General features: G+C 42.3%; 1 protein-coding gene across 1 annotated transcript in view; it reads right to left on the bottom strand.

The window, feature by feature from the left end:
* Positions 1–8,222: 8,222 nt before the first annotated feature.
* The window catches only part of LOC115649813 (alpha-1-antitrypsin-like), a 31,296-nt gene continuing 16,086 nt past the window's right edge, over positions 8,223–23,432 (bottom strand). The window contains 6 exon segments of the mRNA XM_030558844.1: positions 8,223–8,538; positions 12,820–12,877; positions 12,879–12,981; positions 12,984–13,048; positions 13,972–13,995; positions 18,239–18,255. Coding sequence (XP_030414704.1) covers positions 8,335–8,538; positions 12,820–12,877; positions 12,879–12,981; positions 12,984–13,048; positions 13,972–13,995; positions 18,239–18,255 — 471 coding nt within the window. The 3' untranslated portion in view covers positions 8,223–8,334.

The raw sequence follows: 23,432 nt of genomic DNA, 5'->3' as shown, positions 1-23,432 counted from the left end.
CCTTTGGAACTATTCCTTTAAAAAAAAGAGAATGGAATAGTCATTAATCATGGAAATGTTTCCACCTTCCCTGTGCTATTTGTGATCCAATGGTTATTTTTCTCTCTCCCCTCATGGCAAGTCCTCCTTCCTCTAGGCGACTGGGGGATTATGGAGGGAAAGAGAGTGGGGTTAATGGTAGAGTCTCTGAGGTTGGGAGTGCAGGCCACGTTGGGAATCAGAGGAAGGAAAAAGGAAGAGATGGTAGGAGGAGACTCTGGGCTGGATTCTTCAGTTAGCACCATCCACTTTGTGCCACTCAGCCATCCTAGAGTAGTGGTGTTTTGTAGAATGAGAGTGTATGAAAGGGAGTCAGGCGAGAGTAGGCTGGGAGAGATTTTAGCAGAATGGAGCTCTGCTGTGATGATCGTCCACTGCGTCCCTAGGGTAAATTAGGGACTTTATGCCAGTGTTTGCTAAAGTTGGTCGAAAATTTTGGGATGGATCATTTTTCTGCCGCAGAATGCAGATTCAGCAGAATAGAAAGATTCCAAGGGATTATGTCAACTCTGATGAAGTTTAATTTAGAAAATAAATCAAATGATTTTATATTTCTTTTCTCTTATGCTCTTAAAGTTTTTTTGTATTATTATATGTTCATGTTATAAAATAAAATAATGTAATATGAAAACAATATAAAAGAAACTAATACCAAAAAGGCAAAACTGAAATATGTTATCAATATTTAACATTTCAGTTTACTGAAAAGAATTTTTGGGAGAGGAGGAAAATTTTGTTTCAAAGGAAAATTCAAACAATTTCTTGTTCTGATTCAGAATGATTGATTTTTTTTTGAATGTCAGAATATTCTCCAGAATGGAAAGTCCTTCTTTCAACCAGATCCAACTTTAGCTAGCACTTCCTAGAAAATCTCACACATTTTGTTGTATCCAGGCCATTTCTTAAAGCACTAGATTACTCTAGCCCCTACGTTTCCCAATAATTTTTGTAAAAAATGCCTTCATTCAAAGAACATGTTCACTAGAGTGTCAATGTCTGCTGGATCATTGGGGTCTTCAGAAAGGCTCCACTGACAGAATAAATTGTAACAGATATTGTGAACACAACCACCCATACTCGATTGAAATCCCATAAAAGAAATTGCGTATCAGATGGCTAATGTGACTTCAAAGCCTCTTTGGATAAAATATGGCAGTACTTACAGTACAATCACCAGGATCCTGCTGGAAGCATCTAATCTACAGAGCTCCTCACCTCTTATTTATATTGCATTAACATTGTTAAGCAGAGTTTCCACTATTAAACATTAAACAGATCAAACAGAAGTTATTTGCTAGGATGCAGAGCAAACAGTGATGAAACTGCTTTTCTGGACGTGTAAGGTCAAATGCCCACTGTCCCCCCCCAGGTGAAGAATAGAACCAAAACCTATGGAAGAAGATAGCAGGGGGCCATATGGAGGGTTCTGGTAGCTGTGCTGTTTGCTTGCCCCTCCCATCTCCAAACTTGTGGAAACCTCTGTATGGAAAGACTTCATGATTAGTGCACCAATAGAAAAGAGGGACATCTGTGCCAAGGGAGAGCTGCTCTACAGAATAATCTAGCATTTCATTATATTTAAAAAGAACAGGAGTACTGGGTATTCACCCATGAAAGTTCATGCTCCAAAATGTCTCTTAGTCTATAAGGTGCCACAGGACTCTTTGCTGCTTTTCCAGATCCAGACTAACATGGCTACACCTCTGATACAGGAGTACTTGTGGCACCTTTGAGACTAACAAATTTATTTGAGCATAAGCTTTCGTGGGCCACTTCATCAGATGCATAGAATGGAACATATAGTAAGAAGAGAGACAGAGAATATATTTAAAGAGAATTTAGAGATGTTGTATTACGCCACCATGTGTTTGGCTTTGGTTGCTACAGTTTCAAGCTCAACAGAGTGAAATTGCCTCTGGTGCTCCCCTCTGATATAGAGACTCTCGGACAGTGGTTCTCAAACTTTTCTACTGGTGATCCCTTTCAAATAGCAAGACATCCCCCATAGAAATTAAAAACACTATTTTATATATTTAACACTATTATAAATGTTGGAAGCAAAGCAGGATTCGGGATGGAGGCTGACAGCTTGCGACTCCATATAATAAACTCATGACCGCCAGTGGGGTCCCAATCCCCAATTTGAGAACCCCTGTTCTAGGAACACACAAAGGTCAAGGATAATGACAACAGACACAATCACCAGTACAAAGTCTTATCTGTACAACAAATTTTATTAATGCAATAAGTAAAGTTACAATTATCTATGATATGTAAATCCTACAAAACCTATGTAAAGATTATAACTGTAGTCAGACTCACATCCTGAAAGATCTTGTAGGGTCCAATGGACCTCTCACCAAGTGATCATCAGTAGAGGGATAGTTCCTGCTAGGCTTTTTCCCGAGATTATTCCCACCTTTACCCAAGCAGGAAACCTTCTATATATTGTAGTTCTAACTACATCTAACACATTATGTATATGCATAAAGTCAACCCACTTTCCCTTATCTGTATTTCTACCTCCATGACTGTTAGGGTGCCCCATTTTTCATAGGTTGTTCATAGTTCCTTTTAATCTTATTAGCATTTATGCACAACATGTACCCTGTGGTCAGGAGAGTTATTTAAAGATGTTACAATAAAGTATATCATGATCTCAGACAATACATTGCAGTCTATTGCAATCACCTATTGGCACATCTTCACAGTAATCTTGTGAGCTTTGGGACATAGGATTATTCTTAGGTCACCCACTTATGTCAAGCATTCTTAAGTCTATGGCCTAGTCTGGCTAAGCTATAGTCTTACAGGTCTCAGCCTGTAGGCCTTGCATTTCTGCTAGGCTTTACTTATATACCTAACACACACTCATCACTCCTAAATACTTATCGGTCCTATACTTCTATAATCCTACAATTTACATCTGTTTAGCACACATTGATTGTATATGAAATAGCATATAAATTGACCATATCATCACATAGCACAATGGATGAGCTAATTGGCTATAATTCATCCCTTGGAGTGAGACTGACACACAGTAAGAAACCCCCACAATTTATTGCTAGATGGTCCAGCATTAACGCCCAATAGAGGGGATCAGAATGTATAGTCATCGTGGAGCACCAATGGCAGCACAGCATTGGAGATGTCTATGATTATGGAGAGAAAAAAATAGGCCATGGAATCCAGAGAAAGAGATGCCTTTATGGCTGGTGGGCGCCAGATTTCTGTCTGTGATTTTGTGGTTTGTGCATGTCCTGCATGTGCCCTTGTTCATGTTAGACACAGGAGTCAATGTTTTGTTGGTGTGCTTAAAACATTATTTATTGTTTTCCACTACTCTCAACCTATAACACTGGACCTCTGAAACTTGTATCAAAACAATTACGTGGTGCCCACTTACCAAAATCTTCTATAATATTAACAAAGGAACTACCATGTAGAACCAACAGGAATAAAAACTAACTAAATAAATGTAAAACCTTTTTTCGTTATTAATATGAATTTGCAGGGTTGGAAATGTTGACTGTGATTGTTAAGGTGACTGTGTCTTCCAACTTTCCCTCGAGGAGAGAACTGGACATGAGGGCACAAAACCTGGGACACCAGGTGTATGTTTACAATTTGAAATATAATGAAGATTTACATTAAATCTTGTTGAGATTTTTGAGTTCATGTGGCTTCTTTTTTAATGAAACTTTTGATTCCCATATTCTGTGGCAAGAGTTGGCAACTTTCGGCACGCAGCCTATCAGGGTAATCTGCTGGTGGGCCACAAGACATTTTGTTTACATTGACCATCCACAAGCACAGCCCCCACCCTCTGCCCGCAGCTCCCAGTGCCTACGTTCGCCCTTTCTGGCCAATGGGAGCTGCAGGGGGATGTGTCTGTGGACGATCAATGTAAATAAAATATCTCTCAGCCTGCCAGTAGATTACCCTGATGGACTGCGTGCCAAAGGTTGCAGACCCCTGTTCTGTAGTCTGGTTTCTGATGAAGGAAGGGAAAACAAATTAACCATGGATAAGGGGAAACTGATAATAATGAGTGTAAATCAGAACCTAAGAATGGTAAAAAATGTATAAGAGAAGCATAAGTTCAGAAGGAGAAATGTATGGCCAGCAGAGTTAAAGACAATCAGAAAGTGTTTATTAAGTATATTAGGAACAAAAAGAAATTGGTCCATTTGTAGATGAAAACTGTAGAATTTATCAATCGTAATGCAGAAAAGGCAGCAGTGCTGAATAAATATTTCTGTTCTATTATTTGGGGGAAAGCAGATAATGTAGTCACATCAAATTATGATGATAACACTCTGTCCACTTCACTAGTATTTTAGGAGGATGTTAAACAGCAACTAAAATTAGAAAATTTTTAATCAGTAGGTCCAATACCTGGCATCCAAGAATTTTAAAAGGGCTGGCTGAGGAGATTACTGGACCATAAATGCTGATTTTCAATAAGTCCTGGAACACTGAGGAAGCTCCAGAAGACTAGTACAAAACTAATGTTGTGCCAATATTTAAAAAGCTCAAATGGGATGACATGGTTATTAATAGGCCTTTAAATTTGACATAATTCCCAGGCAATGGAAAGTCTGATACAAGGCTTGATTAATAAAGAATTAAAGGAAGGTAATATAATTAATACCAATTAACATAGATCCTGTTAAACTAATTTAACTTTTTTTGGATGAGATTACAAGTTTGGTTGATAAAGGTAATAGTGTAGATGTAATATATTTAGACTCCTATAAGGAGTTTCACTTAGTACTACACGACACTTTGATTAAAAAGCTAGAACAATTTAAAATTAACATTGTGCACATTATGTGAATTATAAACTGGCTAACTGATAGGTCTCAAAATGTAATGGGGATTCATCAGAGCAGGTGTGTTCCAAGTGGGGTGCCGCAGCAATAGGTTCTTGTCCCTATGCTATTTAACATTTTTATTTAAGAAAACATAAAATCATCACTGATAAAGTTTTCAGATGATGCAAAATTAGAGGAATGGTGAATATTGAAAAGATAAAGAGTAATCTTGACCATTAGGTAAGATGGTTGCAAGCAAACAATATGCATTTTAGTACTGCTAAATGTAAATATATACATATAGGAACAAAAGGTGTAGGCCATACTTAGAGGATAGAGGACTCATTCCTGGGAAGCAGTGACTCTGAAAAGGATCTGGGGGTCCAGGTGGATAATCAGCTGAACATGAGCTCCCAGCATGACACTGTGACTGAATGGCTTAATGTCATCCTGGGATACATAAAAAAGGGAATCTCAAGTAGGATTAGAGAGGTAATTTTATCTTTGTATTTGGCACTGATGTGAGCGCTGCTGGAATTCTTTATCCAACTGTGGTGTCCATAATTCAAGAAGGATATTGAATTAGAGGATTAGAAAGGATTAGAAAACATACTTTATAGTGACAGACACAAAAACCTCAATGTATTTAGCTTAACAAAGAGAAGGTTAAGGAGTGATTTGATCATAATTTATAAGTACCAACAAGGGGAACAAATATTTGATAAGGGGCTCTTTAGTCTAGCAAAGAAAAGTATGACAGAATACAATGGCTGGAACTTGAAGCTAGATAAATTCAGACTGGAAATAAGGCATACATTATTAACAGTGAGAGTAATTAACCATTGGAACAGTTTACCAAGAAGTTGTAGTGGATTCTCCATCATTGGCAATTTTACAATCAAGACTAGATGCTTTTCTGAAAGATCTGCTCTAGGAATCATTTTGGGAGAGGTCTCTGGCCTATTTTATAAAGTGAAGCATTATTAGTATGTAGTGGACTTGCAAATCTTCAATTATTTGTGTTTCTACTGCAAGGGCAGAGCTTCTGAATTTGCAGGCATGGCTTAGGACAGTAGTTCTCAACCTTTCCAGACTACGGTACTACCTTCAGGAGTTTAATTTGTCTTGAGTACCCCAACTTTCACCTCACTTAAAAACTACTTGCTTACAAAATCAGACGTAAAAAATATAAAAATGTCACAGCTCACCGTTACTGAAAAACTGCTTACTGTCTCATTTTTACCATATAACTATAAATCGATTGTCATATAAATATTGTACTTGCATTTCAGTGTAGAGCGTATAGAGCAGTATAAACAAGTCATTGTATGAAGTTTTAGTTTGTACTGACTTCGCTAGTGCTTTTTATGTAGCCTTTTGTAAAACTAGGCAAATATCTAGATGAGTTGATGTACTCCCTAGTTGAGAACCACTGGGTTAGGAGATGAGTTTGGGCGGTAAAATGAGTGAGTTGGCCCAGGCTAGCAAGGTTGAGTGTAAGGGGGAATGGAATCAGTTGGTGAATTGCTGGGGGAGGTGGGCACGATGTAGTAGGAGGTGATGGAAGGAAGGCTGGATTGGAGGTAGAATTTGGGACTAGGAGAGAACCATGAAGGGTGTGACATTATTAACATACTGTGACCATATAGATCATTGTTGCAACCAAGGTCCTATAGGTGCACCAAATCTTGTACAAAGGAAGTCAAGTAAGGTGTCTATAGAAAGGTTGTAAGTTGCTGGTTATGATTATGCTGTCTGTATGTGTGTATCGTTTTTGTATTTGAAGTTATGAATATTGGCTATTTACTAAAAGCAGCAAAGAGTCTTGTGGCACCTTATAGACTAACAGACGTTTTGGAGCATGAGCTTTCGTGGGTGAATACCATATCTCAATGTGTTTGATTCTAAGTAGCCTGAAGCATTTGGTCAGCTTCTTGAAAAAGGATTATTTTCATTAAGTGTCTAATCAAGAAACACTTAACAGACAATGGACTTTAGGAGACACCCGTCCCCATCTGAGCTTTCCTGGGAACATTCTATCTAACCTGTAAACAATGGCATCGGCATGCAAAAAGCTGAATCATTCCTGGACACATGACCTGCCCGGGTGGCTACAAACTCCTTCCTGTTGCTGTGACTTTGCACAGGATAACAAAGGGGTTTCCACCCACAGGAGAGAAAGTATAAAAGGCCCTGGAAGCCTCTCTATTTTGTTTTCAACTGGCTCAAGAGATGGCCTCTCCACTCCAAAGAGATGGCTGAAAGAAACTAGAACAAAGGACTGTAACTACGGGGGTGCGAGTGATTGCTGGACCCAGGCCATACACCACAACGTTGGTCTGAAGAGGATTGGGCCCAGACTAGGAAGGAGTCTAGTCTGTGAAAGAAGCTTATTGGGACATTTCTGAGGGTAAGATTTACTGTATTCTGTTTCTTGCTGTATTAGGCTTAGACTTGTGTGTTTTGTTTTATTTTGTTTGGTAATTTACTTTGTTCTGTCTGTTATTACTTAAAACCACTTAAATCCTAATTTTTATACTTAAAATCACTTTTTTTATTAATTAACCAAGAGTAAGTAAAATTAATACCTGGGGACGCAAATGGCTATGCACATCTCTCTATCAGTGTTATAGAGGGCAGACAATTTGTAAGTTTACCCTGTATAAGCTTTATACAGAGTAAAACAGATTTATTTGGGGGTGTGGATCTCATTGGGAGCTGGGTGTCTGGGTGCTAGAGACAGGAGCACTTGCTAAGCCGTTTTCAGTTAAATCTGCAGCTTTGGGGATATGGTTCAGATCATACACAGAGAAATTCAATCTTTTTCCATCCCACCCTTTAGCTGTGAAATGCCTCAGTTTTTCATTCTGAAAGGGAGAGGAGGACAGCAAAGGTGATCAAGAGCTTGTTTTACTTCTGACATCTCCACCAACCTCTCTTATGCTTCCAAACCAGCTCCCTGTGACCTCCCCTGTACCCACCTCAGTGTCCCTTTTGTCAGTTAGAAAATATGATTAATGCACAGAGAAAGATGGAATGTAGGAGGCTGGGGGGAGGCTACCCTGTGCTCTGAAGCCCCCATTAATTATTATCAGCATCATCTACAAGTAGGGTGACCAGATGTTTTGATTTTATAGGGACCTTCCCAATTTTGGGGGCTTGTTCTTATATAGGAACCTATTACCAGCATCCCCATTCCAATTTTCCATACTTGCTATCTGGTCACCTAGTTACAAGAACTTTCTTTCACATTTACCTGAGATGTTTACTAATGCATGCCCAATTCACAGAAATACCAGGCTATTTGTTTGTGGGCAAGGAGTTACCACACTCATGTTTTATTTGTTTAGAATTTATGTCAATTGCAATTTAGTTACAGTCACTGGCACCAAGTGCTCTGTGGTACATGCACATACTCCTGGGCATTTAAAAACAACTCCTTTGAAGCACTGGGACATGTACAGTAACTGTACACTTATTTTTCTATAGGATTTACGATTTTCCCCATGAAGAGGATACTGTGGGTGTTTTTATCAATAATCAGCATCAGGAAAGGCCGGTTAAACTTAATGGTAGGAGGATCAGGGAAGGGAGCAGACATGAATTTGATTTCCATGATAGTGACTGCTGCAGCCTCAATACCATTCTCATGAACATCCACCACGGCCTTGTGAAGAGCCTACAATGAAACAAAGTAAAGATCACAGTGTGAGCATAAAACAGGGAGCAAGCACTGGAGATGAACTTGCTCATATTTAACCACAGCTATTAAGAAAATAAACTTTCAAAGAAAGAACAGAATAAATACAGGATGGACAAGACAAAACATAACCCAGCCCTACATTCCCAACCCAGGCAAAGCTATCTCTGATTTTGATAGGAGTTTTGCCTATGAATATCTGGAAGCTTCAGGTACAACTCTATTCAGTGCTGGTGCAAGGAAGTTTCGTGCCCTAGGCGAAATTTCCACCTTGCACCCCCCACCCAGCTAACCCCGCCCTCCCCCACGGCAGCTAACTCAGCCCCCGACTCGGGGACCCCCCCGCAGCAGCTACCCCCTCCCACCACAACAGCTAACCCCTCCCCCCCGTCCCCCCACGGCAACTAACCCCGCCCAGGGAGACTTCCCCCCGTCCGCCACGGCAGCTAACCCTGCCTGGGAAGACTTCCCCCCTCCCCGCCACCACGACAGTTAACCTTGCCTGAGGAGACTTCCCCCCTTTTCCTGCCCTGCCATGGCAGCTAACCCTGCCTGGGTAGCCCGCCCCTGCTCACCTCGGTCCGCCTCCTCCACTGAGCACGCCGGCGCTGCTCTAATTCTCCTCCTTGCCCAGGCTTGTGGCACTGATTGGAGGAGATTTAGAGGGCTGTGTGCTCAGCGGAGGAGGCAGAGTGGAGGTAAGCTGGGGCGAGGAGCTGTTCCCCTGTGAGCCTCCCCTCCCCCGATACTGCGGGCAGCCCTCCCCGCGCACCGCCCCACCCAGCTCACCTCCACTCCACCTCCTCGCCTGAGGGGACTTTTAGGCTCCCCCAACCACTAGGCGCCCTAGGCGGCCGCCTAGTTTGCCTAAATGGTTGCATTGGCCCTGACTTTATTAATAGATTAAATTGCATGTATCAAATCCCTTGTTCACCACAAAGAGGAGGACTCCCTTAATTCATTATTTAACAATACAGAAGAATTGTCTCGTCATCACAAATAAAAAATCTCCACCATATTTATGCATCAGAGTTAGTTTGCTGCAGAAATAGAAGACAATTCAAGATGAATGGTGACAAGCAACATAGGAGGGAAAGAAACTAGGTAGCTGACCCCTCTGGAGTGCCTTTGGCTAATAAATTTCTATCTTGGGTACAGTGAGTGAATTGGTATTTCATAGTGCAAATGCGAACCTATTTCTTTTATTCCTTGGTGCTACGGTAAGGACTAACTCTTACTTTGTTGTCCTTAATGCAACTCAAATGACTATTTCCTTACATTGCTGTTTTGTTGTAACTGTGTTCGTCCCAGGATATGAGAAAGATCAGGCAAGTGAGGCAATAGCATTTATTGAACCAACTTCTGCTCATGGAAGGGGCCAGCTGTAAAGCTTCACACAGCTCATTGTCAGGTCTGGAGAAGGTAACCAGAGTGTCACAGCTAAATACAAGGTGGGACAGTTATGGAGAGATCACTTTGTGAAAAGTGTTTGCACACCAGTGATAAGTTGTTTTGGTCTTTTATCATTTCAAGGTCCATGGGTCCTACACACATCTATCACAACATGTGGTATACCTGGCTCATTACAACAAATTCTAACACACCTGGTTGAGGAACAGGGGTTAAAAGTAGCCCTGGGGAGGGCTGTGGCTGGGAGAAACCAGCTAATAGGCTGATTGGGGAAGCAGCCTCAGCTGGGCCATGCCCCAATCAGGGCACTGCTGGCCCTATAAAAGGTCATTGAGCCAGGAGCTGGGAGAGACTCTCTCTAGCTTTGAGAACAAGGGACCTGGCTGCAGGGAGTTGAGAGAAGGTACCTGGAGTCAGGGGCGGCTCTAGGCATTTTGCTGTCCCAAGCACGGCAGGCATGCTGCCTTTGGTGGCATGCCTGCGGAGGGTCCGCCGAAGCCACAGGGCCAGTGGATCCTCCACAGGCATGCCACCGAAGGCAGCCTGCCTACTGCCCTCGCGGCGACCGACAGAGTGCCCCCAGTGGCTTGTTGCCCCAAGCACGCACTTGGCATGCTGGTGCCTGGAGCCGCCCCTGCCTGGAGTGGAGCAGGGCTGGGGGAAGGCCAAGGTAGCTGGAGAGCTCCGGCCTGGAAACACGCTCCCCGCCCCAGCTGCGGCCTACTGGAAGGCCAATTAGGTACTGAGGTTGCAGGGGGCAGCCCACGGGTAGGCAGAGGCAGCAGGTCCAAACCCCCCCCCCCCCCCCGCCTATGATGAGTGGCTTTTACAAACACTCCAGACTGCCCCAGTGAGCGGGAGCTAGATGGTGACTAGCAGTAGCCCTTAACTGAGTCAAGGTGGGGAAAGAGGATTGTGCAAAATTACTATCCCCTTAGTTTTATTTTTGTTTACTTACATGTGGCCACTGTGCTAGTTTTAGAAAACTATTGTTTGGATTATTTGATCCAATATAGAGACTAATAAAGTGCATTATCTTATTTAGGGCTGGATTGTCCTTTCCTCTAACATGGGTGAATGCAGGAGAAGTAGGGATATCCCCACCTTGTGTGGCATAGCAGGGGTGCTCCCATCAGAGTTCCCAGGGGATTGCATGGGCTACGTTGGAGATTCTTCCCCCTGGCTCCCTGAAGCAATTGGACTAGGAGAGCAGCATATTCTGGGGTGCAAGTCAGACCAGTGAGGGGTTCTGTTACCCCTGCCCTGCCACCTTGGGAGATTCACAATGGTTTGCTTTTGTAGCTTCCAACTGGGGTCTCTCACAGTCATTATACCAGTGTGTAGGTCACACTCGGAGTGTCTGTGTAGAGCCACAGCCTGGTCCAGCAGCCTGTCAGCAGCACACCAGAGACGCTCTGGCTTCCATCAGCCTAGGTTACTACTTGCAGAGTGACACACGCTAGTAGTCCTACATTTTCCACCAAAAATGTGTGTTCTGCACTGTGCACCCCCCTCCTGGACAGTTCAGATGTATTAGGTCTGTTGCTGCTATAAGGGAACAATCTCCAACAGTTTGCTCTCTAAATGGAGTTACCCAAAGAATTCAGTTTGAATGCAACACTGGGTTAGTTTTGATTAAAGAATGAAACCACTTTATTTTTAACTACAAAGGGAGATTTGAAGTGAGTACACGAATAAGGCATTAAAGTCAGAAATGATTACAAGAGAAATAAAGAGAAAACACTTAATTAATTAGCCTCTTACAGTTGGTATGGCCACTCCCACCTTTTCATGTTCTCTGTGTGTATAAATATCTTCTTACTATATGTTCCATTCTATGCATCTGATGAAGTGGGCTGTAGCCCATGGAAGCTTATGTTCAAATAAATTTGTTAGTCTCTAAGGTGCCACAAGTACTCCTGTTCTTTTTGCTTTCTAGTAACTAAACTTAACAAACTAGACTTGGTTCAAGGTAAAATTCTTGCCACATTTTCCCAGCAACATCGCTAACTGAACACTTAAGTCAGGATCTGCCCCCAAAGTCCAAAGGGCTGGTTTCTTTTGTCTCCTTATGTGAAAGAGTGACAGGTGAAAAGGGAAAGAGAAAGAATCCCTGGTTTTTGCCCTTCACTTTTATAGTGCAGTCTGTCTTTGAAGTGGATTCTTCTGAGGCTTACCGCTCACCGCAAAGTTTATTTAAGCAGTAAAGAAAGCCATGGGAGTCTGGGGGGCTGAAGGTGGCCCCATGCTCTTCCTTCTCCCATGTGTATGCTGAAATGCAGGTTTGCCTTGTCTCTCTCTTGCTGTCTCAAGGATCTTATGTACTAGTTATATGTAAATTGAGATAAACCCACATTCCTTTATTCAAGATAGACCTGCTTAACCACTCCCACCTGATAGGGGCTATGTGGGTTTCAAAATGTGCTACCAATGTCATTTGGGGGAATTAATAATTTTACATAGAATCTTGCTACCTAGATTTAACGGTGATATAACTTACAGAAAGCCATTAGTTTTCAAATGATACTTCAAGGCATGTTTTGTACAAAGATTATTACAATAGTGTATGGGATGTGAATGGGTGCATTCATCACAGAGGGGTGCTGAAAGGGCACAGGAATGGCTTTGCACCCCTATGTTCCAGCCAAATCTCTAGCCAAAGAGCTGAAGCAGATGGGTATTCTGGGGATGGCATTATGTTTGAGAGGTGTGTGTCTGAGGCACTAATTGTCCCAGTGCTCTCCCTTAGAGCAGCATGCATGCACTTCCCAGTAACTCAAGGCTGTACTTACAGGCACAGCCTAGCCCTGAATTAAACATACATAGGCATAGTAGCAGTAAAATGGTTACCTTTGTTGAAGTGATTTTGGTCCATTTACACATAGTTTCCTTCAACAGAGCTCCTCCACCTGCTCCATTTTCCTTCATCAGGCAGAATAAATAGCGCAGCAGCATTTCCTTTGTATGGGATTTCAACCACCCAGCAAGACAGCTCCTCGTCACTGGTATGGTGTTATATGTTTTGTCACTGTTCATCATATTAACTTTGACAGATGTTTTTGCATCCACAAAAAAGTCGCTCTTCCTTGGTCAACAACTACTGAAGGATTTTCCCAATAAGCTGATGACAAAAAGAAAGAATGCCATTGAATATACTGGGAAAGAGACATTTCTAACATAGATCAGACTAATTTAAATGTAACAAGTTTATATTTGAAGTTAAGTCACCTGCAAGCTCGTTTGAAAAATAGGACATTTGCCTTGAGGCTGGTTAGCCAATCAATTTCAACTTCTATCAGTTGAGATGTGAACACCAAAGAAGGAGAAACTGCTTTTGTAGTTGGCTAGCCATTCACAGTCTTTGTTTAATCCTGAGCTGATGGTGTCAAATTTGCAAATGAACTGAAGTGCAGCAGTTTCTCTTTGAAGTCTGGTCCTGAAGATACAGTTGTGCGGTGATCTGAAAATCTACTTTTGCCTTCTCCGATTCAAAGAATACTTTCAAGATAACACTGAACAGTGCACTGATACACAGATACCCTCCCACCAACAACACAAGAAGAAGAACTCCACATGGACTCCTCCTGAGGGTCGAAATGACAGTCTGGACCTATACATAGAATGCTTCTGCTGACATGTACAGGCAGAAATTGTGGAAAAACAACATCGCTTGCCACAAAACCTAAGTCGTACAGAATGCAATGCCATCCAGAGCCTCAGAAACAACCTAACATTATAATCAAAGAGGCTGCATAAGGAGGTGCTGTGTCATCAATGAACAGGGTGTGACTACCAAAGGAGACTGTCAGGACACAACTATTCCAATACCAAATTCTACAGACCACTTTCCTTCAGATCCCACTGAGGAAGACTATTAAGAAACTTCATCCTCTACTCGGACCTCCCTACACTAGCATCCGGAAACAAATCAACATACCCTTGAGCCCTGACCAGGGTTATTCTATCTACTACCCAAGATCCACAAACCTGGAAATCCTGGACGCTCCATCATCTCTGGAATGGGCACTCTCCCTGAAGGACTATCTGGATATGTGGACTCCCCACTCAGATCCTACGCCACCAGCACTCCCAGCTATCTCTATAACACCACTTTTATCAATTCGAATATAAATATTGTACTTGCATTTCACTGTAGAGTATATAGAGCAGTATAAACAAGTCATTGTATGCAATTTTAGTTTGCAGTGACTTTGCTAGTGCTTTTTATGAAGCCTTTTGTAAAACTAGACAAATATCTAGATGAGTTGTACTCCCTGGAAGACCTTTGTTGACTGTACCCCAGATTAAAACCACTGGCTTAGGAGACCAGTTTGGGCAGTAAAATGAGATATTCCATTAGCCAGTATTGGAGGAAGAGATCTGTTACCTTCCCCATCAATCAGAGATATAAGTGGAGTGGAGAATTGTAAGCCCAATGTTCAGTGCTCATTTGGAGGTAGGTAATTTGGAGATCCAGGAAGACAATTATCTCCTAGTATGGTTGCTGGCAGAGACAATAAACTAAACCTATGTTTGTGAAGCCTTTGAGGGATCTGAAGACAGTGGCTTTGGATAGGAGCAAGCAAGAAAATTCTCAGGAAAGGCAGACAATGAAGGAGAATCAAGAAGAAACCACAGCTGGCCAGTGAGAAAGCCGGGTCTGAAAAGGGAAGCTGCAGGAGTGCACAAAGACAATGAGTTTGTGTGGCTGCCTGGAACATAAGCTCCAGGAGATATACCACCTATGCCTCCCTCCCTGCCCCCTAGTCACAACCTATGTAAAGAGTCTAGGTCAGAACAACTCCAATGAGACACTTTGCATCTTAAGCAAAAATCTCATAGAAGCCTTTTGGAATGTTCTGTTCCAGGGGAGTTTGGGTGATTTATGAGTTGACTTAATTAGAACATTGAGAAAAAATGAAAGTGGACATGAGCGGCTAAAGGAGCCAGACTCCATCAGTAATGGCACAGCTATGAGCTACATTGTGTTGTGTGGCTGATGCACTGCAGGAAGCAGTATCACTTGCAGTCACAGGGATTCCTGGTGCAGCTGAAACTGCTCAAAATCTGTGAGGCTGGACTCACATAGCTGCCACTAGTGTCTAGGCTGCCATTTATCTAAGTGGTCTCTGCAATGCTTCTAGCAGTCTCCAGCTCCTAGCATTCCTGCAGCACCCGGACTGCAAGCAATAAAGGGAGAAAAACAGAGGAGGATTTCCAGCTTCTCTGATGTTTTACGGGTGTATAGGGATCCCTACAGCCACAGTCCCTCCCTGCTGCCTCTGCTCCTGCTTTTCTGTATCCAGCAACAAGTGTAAGTTGACTGTGGAGGATCTGGGAATGGGGATAGGAGTTAGAGTTGTGGAGAAAAGAGGATTGTGAGCCTGGTGATCAGGGCTGGATTAATGCAGAGGCTTTAGGGGCTGGATTATAAACTGGCTAACTAACAGGTCTCAAAATGTAATTTGGAAATGGGGAATCATCACAGAGCAAGTGTGTTCCTAGGGGAATTGGTTCTTGGCCCTAAGATAGATAACATTTTTATCAATGACCTGGAAGAAAACATAAAATCATCACTAATAAAGTTTGGAGATGACACAAAAATTGGGGGAATGGTGAATAATAAAGAGGAGAGTTCAGAAATAGAGAGTAATCTTGATCACTAGGTAAACTGGGCTGAAGCCAACGATATTCATTTTAATACAGATAAATGTAAATGTAAATATGTAGGAACAAGGAGTGTAGGCCATATCGAGAGGATGGAGGACTCTGTCCTGGGAGACAGTGACTCTGAAAAAGATCTGAGGGTCATGGTGGACAATCAGCTGAACCTGAACTCCCATTGGGATGCTGTGAACAAAAGGGCTACATATATATGTAAAAAGATGAATTCATATAAAGAATCTCAAGTAGAACTAGAGCGGTCAATTAATTTTTTTATTAGGTACTGGTGCGACTGCAACTGGAATGCTGTATCTGGTTCTGGTGTCCATAATTCAAGAAGGATATTGAATTAGAGGATTAGACAAAATTAGAACATATGCCTTATAGTGATGGACTCAAAGAGCGCAATCTATTTTGCTTAACAAAGAGAAGGTTAAGGAGTGATTTGATCGCAATTTATAAATAGCCACAAGGGGAACAATATTTGATAATGGTCTAGTAAGAAAAGTATGACACAGTCCAATGGTTGGAAGTTGAAGCTAGGCAAGTTCAGACTGGAACATAATTTTGTAATGATGAGAGTAGTAATTATCTGTTGAAACAATTTACCAAGGAAGACAGTTTCCAGGAAAGCAGACAATAAAGAAGTATGAAGAAGATGCCAATGCTGGGTTTCAAAAGAGAAGCTGCAGTGCAAATAATACACAGCATTCAAATGTCTACTTTGAGTTAATTATCATGTTTTCGTAACTGACAAGACACAATATCCTGTTTAAACCATTCCAGCTGTTTTCATTACAGACTAAGGGGGAACTGCACTGGAAATAGTCTGACTGCATCTCATCACCTGCCTGTGACACTGGGATCACTTGGCTTTTGTATTACTAGGTAAAAGGTTACCTCATTAGATGGTGTCTTCACAGTGTGTCAGACTTGGTCCACTTGATGGTGGAGGCCCAGTGGATGGAGTGGCTGACATATTGCAGGAAGCAGTATCACTTGCAGTCACAGGGACTCTTGGTGGCATTGAAACTGCCTCAAATCTGTGAGGCTTCAGGTTCACTTAGCTGCCCTGACTCCTAGAGTCTCCTGGTCCTGTCAGCAAGTGGAAATAGAGGTGGCAAGGGTCAAGCATATGCAGTCTGTTTTAGGTCTATTTTACATTAGTGTCTATGGGGCTCTGCTGTTCTCCCCACAATCTCCAGCCTGTGGATTTCCTACAGCACATGAGCTGATTGTAGTGAGGAAGGAGAACAGATCAGGGATTCTAGGCTTCTGGGAGGCTTCTTCAGAGTATAGGACACCTTGAGGTCTCTGGTCCTGCTTCCCTAAGTCCACCAAAAAGGGGAAGTTGATGTGGGGATATCTGAGCTTTGAGGGAAAGGAGATTTTAAGCCTGGTGGTGGCTGTCAGGTTGGAAGGGGAAGAGTTATGACCCCCAGGAAAAGTTACTCTGGGGCTTGCGTATATTTGTGTTCTCAGCCCTGGAGCTTGTGGTGGGAGAGGGTTTCAGAGCTGAGAGGCATTGCTGTGATCATGGGAGGGGTTCAACAGGGGGAAGAGGTGTTCTCAGCCTGAAAATGGGTGTTCCAAAGCCGAGGGCTGAGCTAGAGGGAGTTGCAGAGAGCCCAGGAGTGGGATGGCCTAGGCTGGCAAGGTTGAGTCTAAGGGAGAATGGAATGAATTATTTTGGGGGGAGATGGCATGATGTAGTGGAGATGATGGGAGGAAATCTGGATTGGAGGTGGAGAGTTTGGGACTAGGAGAGAACCATGTAGGGGCCACAGAAGGATAATTAAATCTTCTCCCATCCTGCGAAGTGCCCCAGTTCTTTATTCTGTAAAGGGGGATGGGGTGGAAGAGGGGACCAAGCAGCACTTTTTCCTCTTATGTCTCCACCAACCTTTCTTACCGCTTTCAAACAACTTTCCTGTGATCTCCCCTGCTCTTACCTCACTATCCCATCTCCCCCAACTTATAATACATGTCCACTACACAGTACTGGGCTGTCTGTAGACATCAAGACAGCACAGTCATGTTTTGTTTGTATGGAATTTATATCAATTACAATTCAGTTACGGTCACTAGCACCAATTTGTCTGTTGTACATGCACATGCTCATAAGAATTTGCACACCACTCATTCAAATCACTGGGGCATGTAGAGTGGCTGGACAGTTATTTTTCAGTAGGGTTTATGATTCTCCCCATAAAGAGGATGCTTTGGGTGGGTTTTTCAAGAATCATCATCAGGAAGGGCCTGTTGAATTTAATGGGAGGAGGAGGAGGAAATGTATCAGACAGTTGTATAATCTCCATCACAGTGATTGCTGCAGCCTCAGTACCATTCTCATGAACATCCATCAGGGTCTTGTGAACAACCTACAAGAAAATGAAGCAAAGATCACAATGTGAGTATAGAACATGGAGCAACATATGGGGATGAACTTTTAAACCAAATCTCAAGAAAATAAACTATTGAAACAAAACCAGAATAACTACAAGACTGAGTTCAATGGGTGTTTTTTCTATGTATATTTGGAAGGGTTAGGTCCAACTAATTTTTACAGATGGAACTGAACGAATCTCACCTCTTGTTCTCTGACCTCTTGAAGGGGGCTCCCTTAGAACACAAGAAAAGAGTTTTCTCATAATCACAAACAGAGCTGGGTGAAGAATAGACAAGTTCATGGAGGATAGGTTCATCAGTGACTGCTAGACAAAATGGTCAGTGATGCAATCCTATGCTCTGGACATCCCTAGCCTCTGACTGCCAGAAGCTTGGAGTGGATGACAGGGGATGGATTACTTGATGATTGCCTTTCTGTTCTTTCCTTCTAAAATACCTGGCACTGACCACTGTTGGAAGACCATTGGTCTGATCTAGTATGGCTGTGATTATGTTCTTATGTTTTGTTTTTTTGGCAAAATCAAAATGTTGAAAGTGTTTAATTTTGGACTGGACTAAATAGAAATATTCAATTTTTTTGGCAAAATCAAAATGTTGAAAATAATTATTTTTTGTTGAACAAAACATTTTGTTTAGGAAAATCAAAATTTCTTTTCTGATTTTGACCATTTAAAAAAATTATTCTGAATATTTTGTAAGCTAAAAGTAAAGGAAATTTTGAAACAAAAACTTGTTACAAACAAACAAAAACCCAAACCAAAGGGTTTGGTTTAGAAAAAAAGTTAACAAAATGTTTTGATTTTTATAAGAATTCCCTCCCCCAAAATGAATAGTTTGGCAAAATTAACACAAATTTGCAAAATGTTTCAGTGTTTCCAAATCTATATTTTTGCCAAAAGTTTCTGTTGAAAATGTTTATCTATCCCTGCTCCCAAATAATCAATAGTATTATGCAGCAAAAAATTAGTTTTCAGAAGAAACCTGAAGACAGTTCAAGATGACTGGTGACAAATGATATAGGAGAGAAAGGAGCCAGGTAATTGAACCTCTTGTGTGGTTTTGCCTAATATATTTTTTATATTGGGTAGTATGAATGGGTATTTCATAGTCCAAATGTTAATTTGTTCCTTTCACTTCAGACTTTTGAAATACACTAAGAACTCTTTCTTCCTTGTCCCCAGTGAAACACAAAGGATTTTTTCCTTTTACTATCTCAGCGTGAGATTTTGCTACTCTTACTTTGAGTGGCACCACAATCCAGGGTCCCTGTGGCTACTCATGGAATAAAGTATTACTTAATGGGAGGAAAGGTATCAGGAACGGTGTTGAGGAAGGATAGTGCCACAAATCTTTTCTGTGACCTTGGGCGATTCACTTGGGGCTTCTCTATACTGTCTCGCAGGTCAAACTACTGTGGTGTGAATAGAGTGTGCACCAAAGTGCTGTGGTGTAACTCCCCCATGTGGAGGCTACAGACAGGAGCTAAAAGGTTCCCAGTTCACCTTAATGCAGTCCTGTTTGTGGTCCCTGTTTGCAAACTACCATCATATGTCTTTACTCATGAATTATTTTATGTTAGCAATAGTTGACATTTCACTTGTGTGTGTGGCAGGCTGACAAAGGAAGTGCTGTCATCATGAATAAGTTGGAATATGAACAAGAGGCTGCTAGACAGCTCTCTAACATCACATTCTACAGGCCATTATCCTCCGATCCCACTGAGGATTACCAAGAGAAACTACACCATCTGTTCAAAAAAAACCCTGAAAAAGCACAGGAACAGATCTGTACAGACACATACCTAGAACCCTGACCAGGGGTATTTGCTAACCAAGATCCATAAACCTGGAAATCCTGGATGCTCCATCATCTCAGGCATTGGCACCCTAACAGCAGGATTGTCTGGCTATGTGGATTCTCTCCTTAGGCCCTACGCTACCAGCACTCCCAGCTATCTTCGAGACACCACTGACTTCCTGAGGAAGCTACAATCCATCGGTGATCTTCCAGAAAACACCATCCTGGCCACTACGGATGTAGAAGCCCTCTACACCAACATCCAGGGCCTGCGCTACCATTTAGGCAACCTAGGCAATGGCCTAGGGCGCCAGAATTTTAGGGGGGTGCTATTTTGCTGGGGGGGCGGCACGCGGGTCCGGTGGACCTACTGAGGTCATGCCGGCGGCAGGTCCATTGGAGCCTTTAGACCAGCGGACCACCTGCCGGCATCACTGCAGCAGCTCCACCGGAGCCTTTCCAGCAGCGAACTGTCCACCAGCATGACTGCGGTAGGTCCATCGGGGCTGCGGGGGGGTAGTGAAATGGCCGTCCGCCTAGGGCGTCAGAGACCCTGGCGCCGCTCCTGCCAACATCCCACACCAGGATGGACTACAAGCCATCAGAAACAGTATCCCGGATAATGCCACAGCTAACCTGGTGGCTGAACTTTGTGACTTTGTCCTCACCCACAACTATTCCACATTTGGGGACAATATATACCTTCAAGTCAGTGGGACTGCTATGGACACCTGCATGGCCCCTCAGTATGCCAACATTTTTAAGGCCAACTTAGAACAACACTTTCTTAGCTTTCGATCCCTAATGCCTTTACTCTACTTGTGCTACATTGATGACATCGTCATCTGGACCCATGGAGAGGAAGCCGTTGAAGAATTCCACCATAATTTCAACAATTTCCATCCCACCATAAACCTCAGCCTAGACCAATCCACGCAAGCGATCCATTTCCTGGACACCACTGTGTTAATACGTGATGGTCACATAAACATCACCCTATACCAGAAACGTGCTGACCACTTTACTGACCTACATGCCTCCAGCTTCCATCCAGGACACACCACATGATCCATTGTCTACAGCCAAGCTCAAAGATACAACCGCATTTGCTCCAATCCCTCAGACAGAGACAAGCACCTACAGGATCTCTATCAAGCATTCTTAAAACTACAATACCCACTTGCTGAAATGAAAAAACAGATTGACAGAGCCAGAAGAGTACCCAGAAGTCACCTACTACAGGACAGACCCAACAAAGAAAATAATAGAACACCTCTAGCCGTCACCTTCAGCTCCCAACTAAAACTTCTCCAGTGTATCATCAAAGTTTTACAACCTATCCTGAAAGATGATCCCTCACTCTCACAGATCTTGGGAGACAGACCTGTCCTCGCTTACAGACAGCCACCCAACCTGAAGCAAATACTCACCACCAACCACAGACCACAGAACAAAAACACTAACCCAGGAACCTATCCTTGCAACAAAGCCCGATGCCAACTCTGTCCACATATCTATTCAAGTGACATCCTCATAGGACCTAATCACATCAGCCATGCCATCAGGGAATCGTTCACCCGCACATCTACCAATGTGATATATGCCATCATGTGCCAGCAGTCCCCCTCTGCCATGTACATTGGCCAAACCGGACAGTCTCTACACAAAAAAATAAATGGACACAAATCTGACATCAGGAATCATAACATTCAAAAAACAGTAGAACACTTCAACCTCTCTAACCACTCAGTAACAGACTTAAAGGTGGCAATTTTGCAACAGAAAAGCTTCAAAAACAGACTCCAATGCGAAACTGCTGAACCTGAATTAATATGCAGATTAGACACCATCAACTTAGGCTTGAATAGAGACTGGGAACGGCTGAACCATTACACACACTGAATCTATTTCCCCATGTTAAGTATTCTCACACCTCTTGTCAAACTGTCTGTAATGGGCTATCTTGATTATCACTACAAAAGTTTTTTCTCTTAATTAATTAGCCTTTTAGAGTTGGGAGAACAACTCTCACCTTTTTATGTTCTCTGTATGTGTATATATATATCTCCTTACTACATGTTCCATTCTATGCATCCGATGAAGTGGGCTGTAGCCCACGAAAGCTTATGCTCAAATAAATGTGTTAGTTTTTAAGGTGCCACAAGAACTCCTATGCTTTTCTCTGTACACCTCCTGGATGGTATTTACTTCTACATCAATGTCCTAGAAGATGAAGTGTGCTCAGAGTACCTCTCTATAACTGTAATAGGCAAATTAATGCTTAATTCTAGAATATACACTAATTCGTGGCTTGTCCTCTCTATGTTGCTGGCAGTGAGTCTCTTTGCAATTACATCTTTGGAAGCAGGACTGGGTCATTTACAAAGATTAAAATATAAGTCATAAGAGTAGACAAACTGGTTTAGCACCATCTCTATTTTACAAACTTACTTTCGACACCTTCAGTTTAGCTTTCTCTGTGATTCCAGACAAATCAGCTTCGTCAGTGAATACATCGATCACACTCATTTTCTCAAACAGATCTTTCACATCAGAGGTACCAGATACAGAGAATGCTGAAAAGTACAGGTTGATTTCTCTGCTCAAAAAGAAGCACAAAACTCTGTTAAAATGCTGTCAAATTTCTGGACACTTAAAGATTTGCAGTTTTATAACATATTCTATTTGAGCATCTCAAATATCAGTGAATTTGCTTCACAATGCCACCATCTGCTAGGTAAATATTATTGACCCATTTTACAGGTGGAATATCAGAGGCACCAAGAATTTACAATTCCAGAGTTTTATTTTTGTTTAGCTACATATGGACTGTCTGCGAGTTTTAGAAAACAATAGGATGGATTATTTACTCTAGTATAGAGAAAAGTAAACCATGTTATTTTATTTAGGTTGGATTGTCCCTACCTCTAACATGGCTGCTTGGGGGAATCCAGGAAAAGCAAGGGTTTGCGTACCTTGTGCGGACCATTAGAAGTACTCTAAAGTGACAAGACATCCTGTTTTTAAAGGGACAGTTCTGTATTTAAGCTCTCCTGCAGGTGTCCCAACTTTTTCTTAAAAACTGTTGTATCTGTTAAAGTTCCAGAGCAGATTGTTGCTTCTTAGAATCATAGAATATCAAGGTTGGAAGGGACCTCAGGAGATCATCTAGTCCAACCCCCTGCTCAAAGCAGGATCAATCCCCAACTAAATCATCCCAGCCAGGGCTTTGTCAAGCCTGACTTTAAAAACCTCTAAAAAAGGAGATTCCTCCACCTCCCTAGGTAACCCATTCCAGTGCTATAGCATCCTCCTAGTGAAAAAGTTTTTCCTAATATCCAACCTAAACCTCCCCCACTGCAACTTGAGACCATTACTCCTTGTTCTGTCATCTGGTACCACTGAGAACAGTCTAGATCCATCCTCACCCCTCAAATCCCTCCTCACCCCTTCTTCTCTTCCGGTGACTAAATAATCCCAATTCCCTCAGCCTCTCCTCATAAATCATGTACTCCAGCCCCTTAATCATTTTTGTTGCCCTCCACTGGACTTTTTCCAAGTTTTCCACATCTTTCTTGTAGCGTGAGGCCCAA

Source organism: Gopherus evgoodei, chromosome 4 (assembly GCF_007399415.2).
Source record: "Gopherus evgoodei ecotype Sinaloan lineage chromosome 4, rGopEvg1_v1.p, whole genome shotgun sequence".
Classification (NCBI taxonomy): Eukaryota; Metazoa; Chordata; order Testudines; family Testudinidae; genus Gopherus; species Gopherus evgoodei.
The sequence above is the reverse complement of the archived record's forward strand: the minus strand, read 5'-3'. Positions and strand labels throughout refer to the sequence as shown.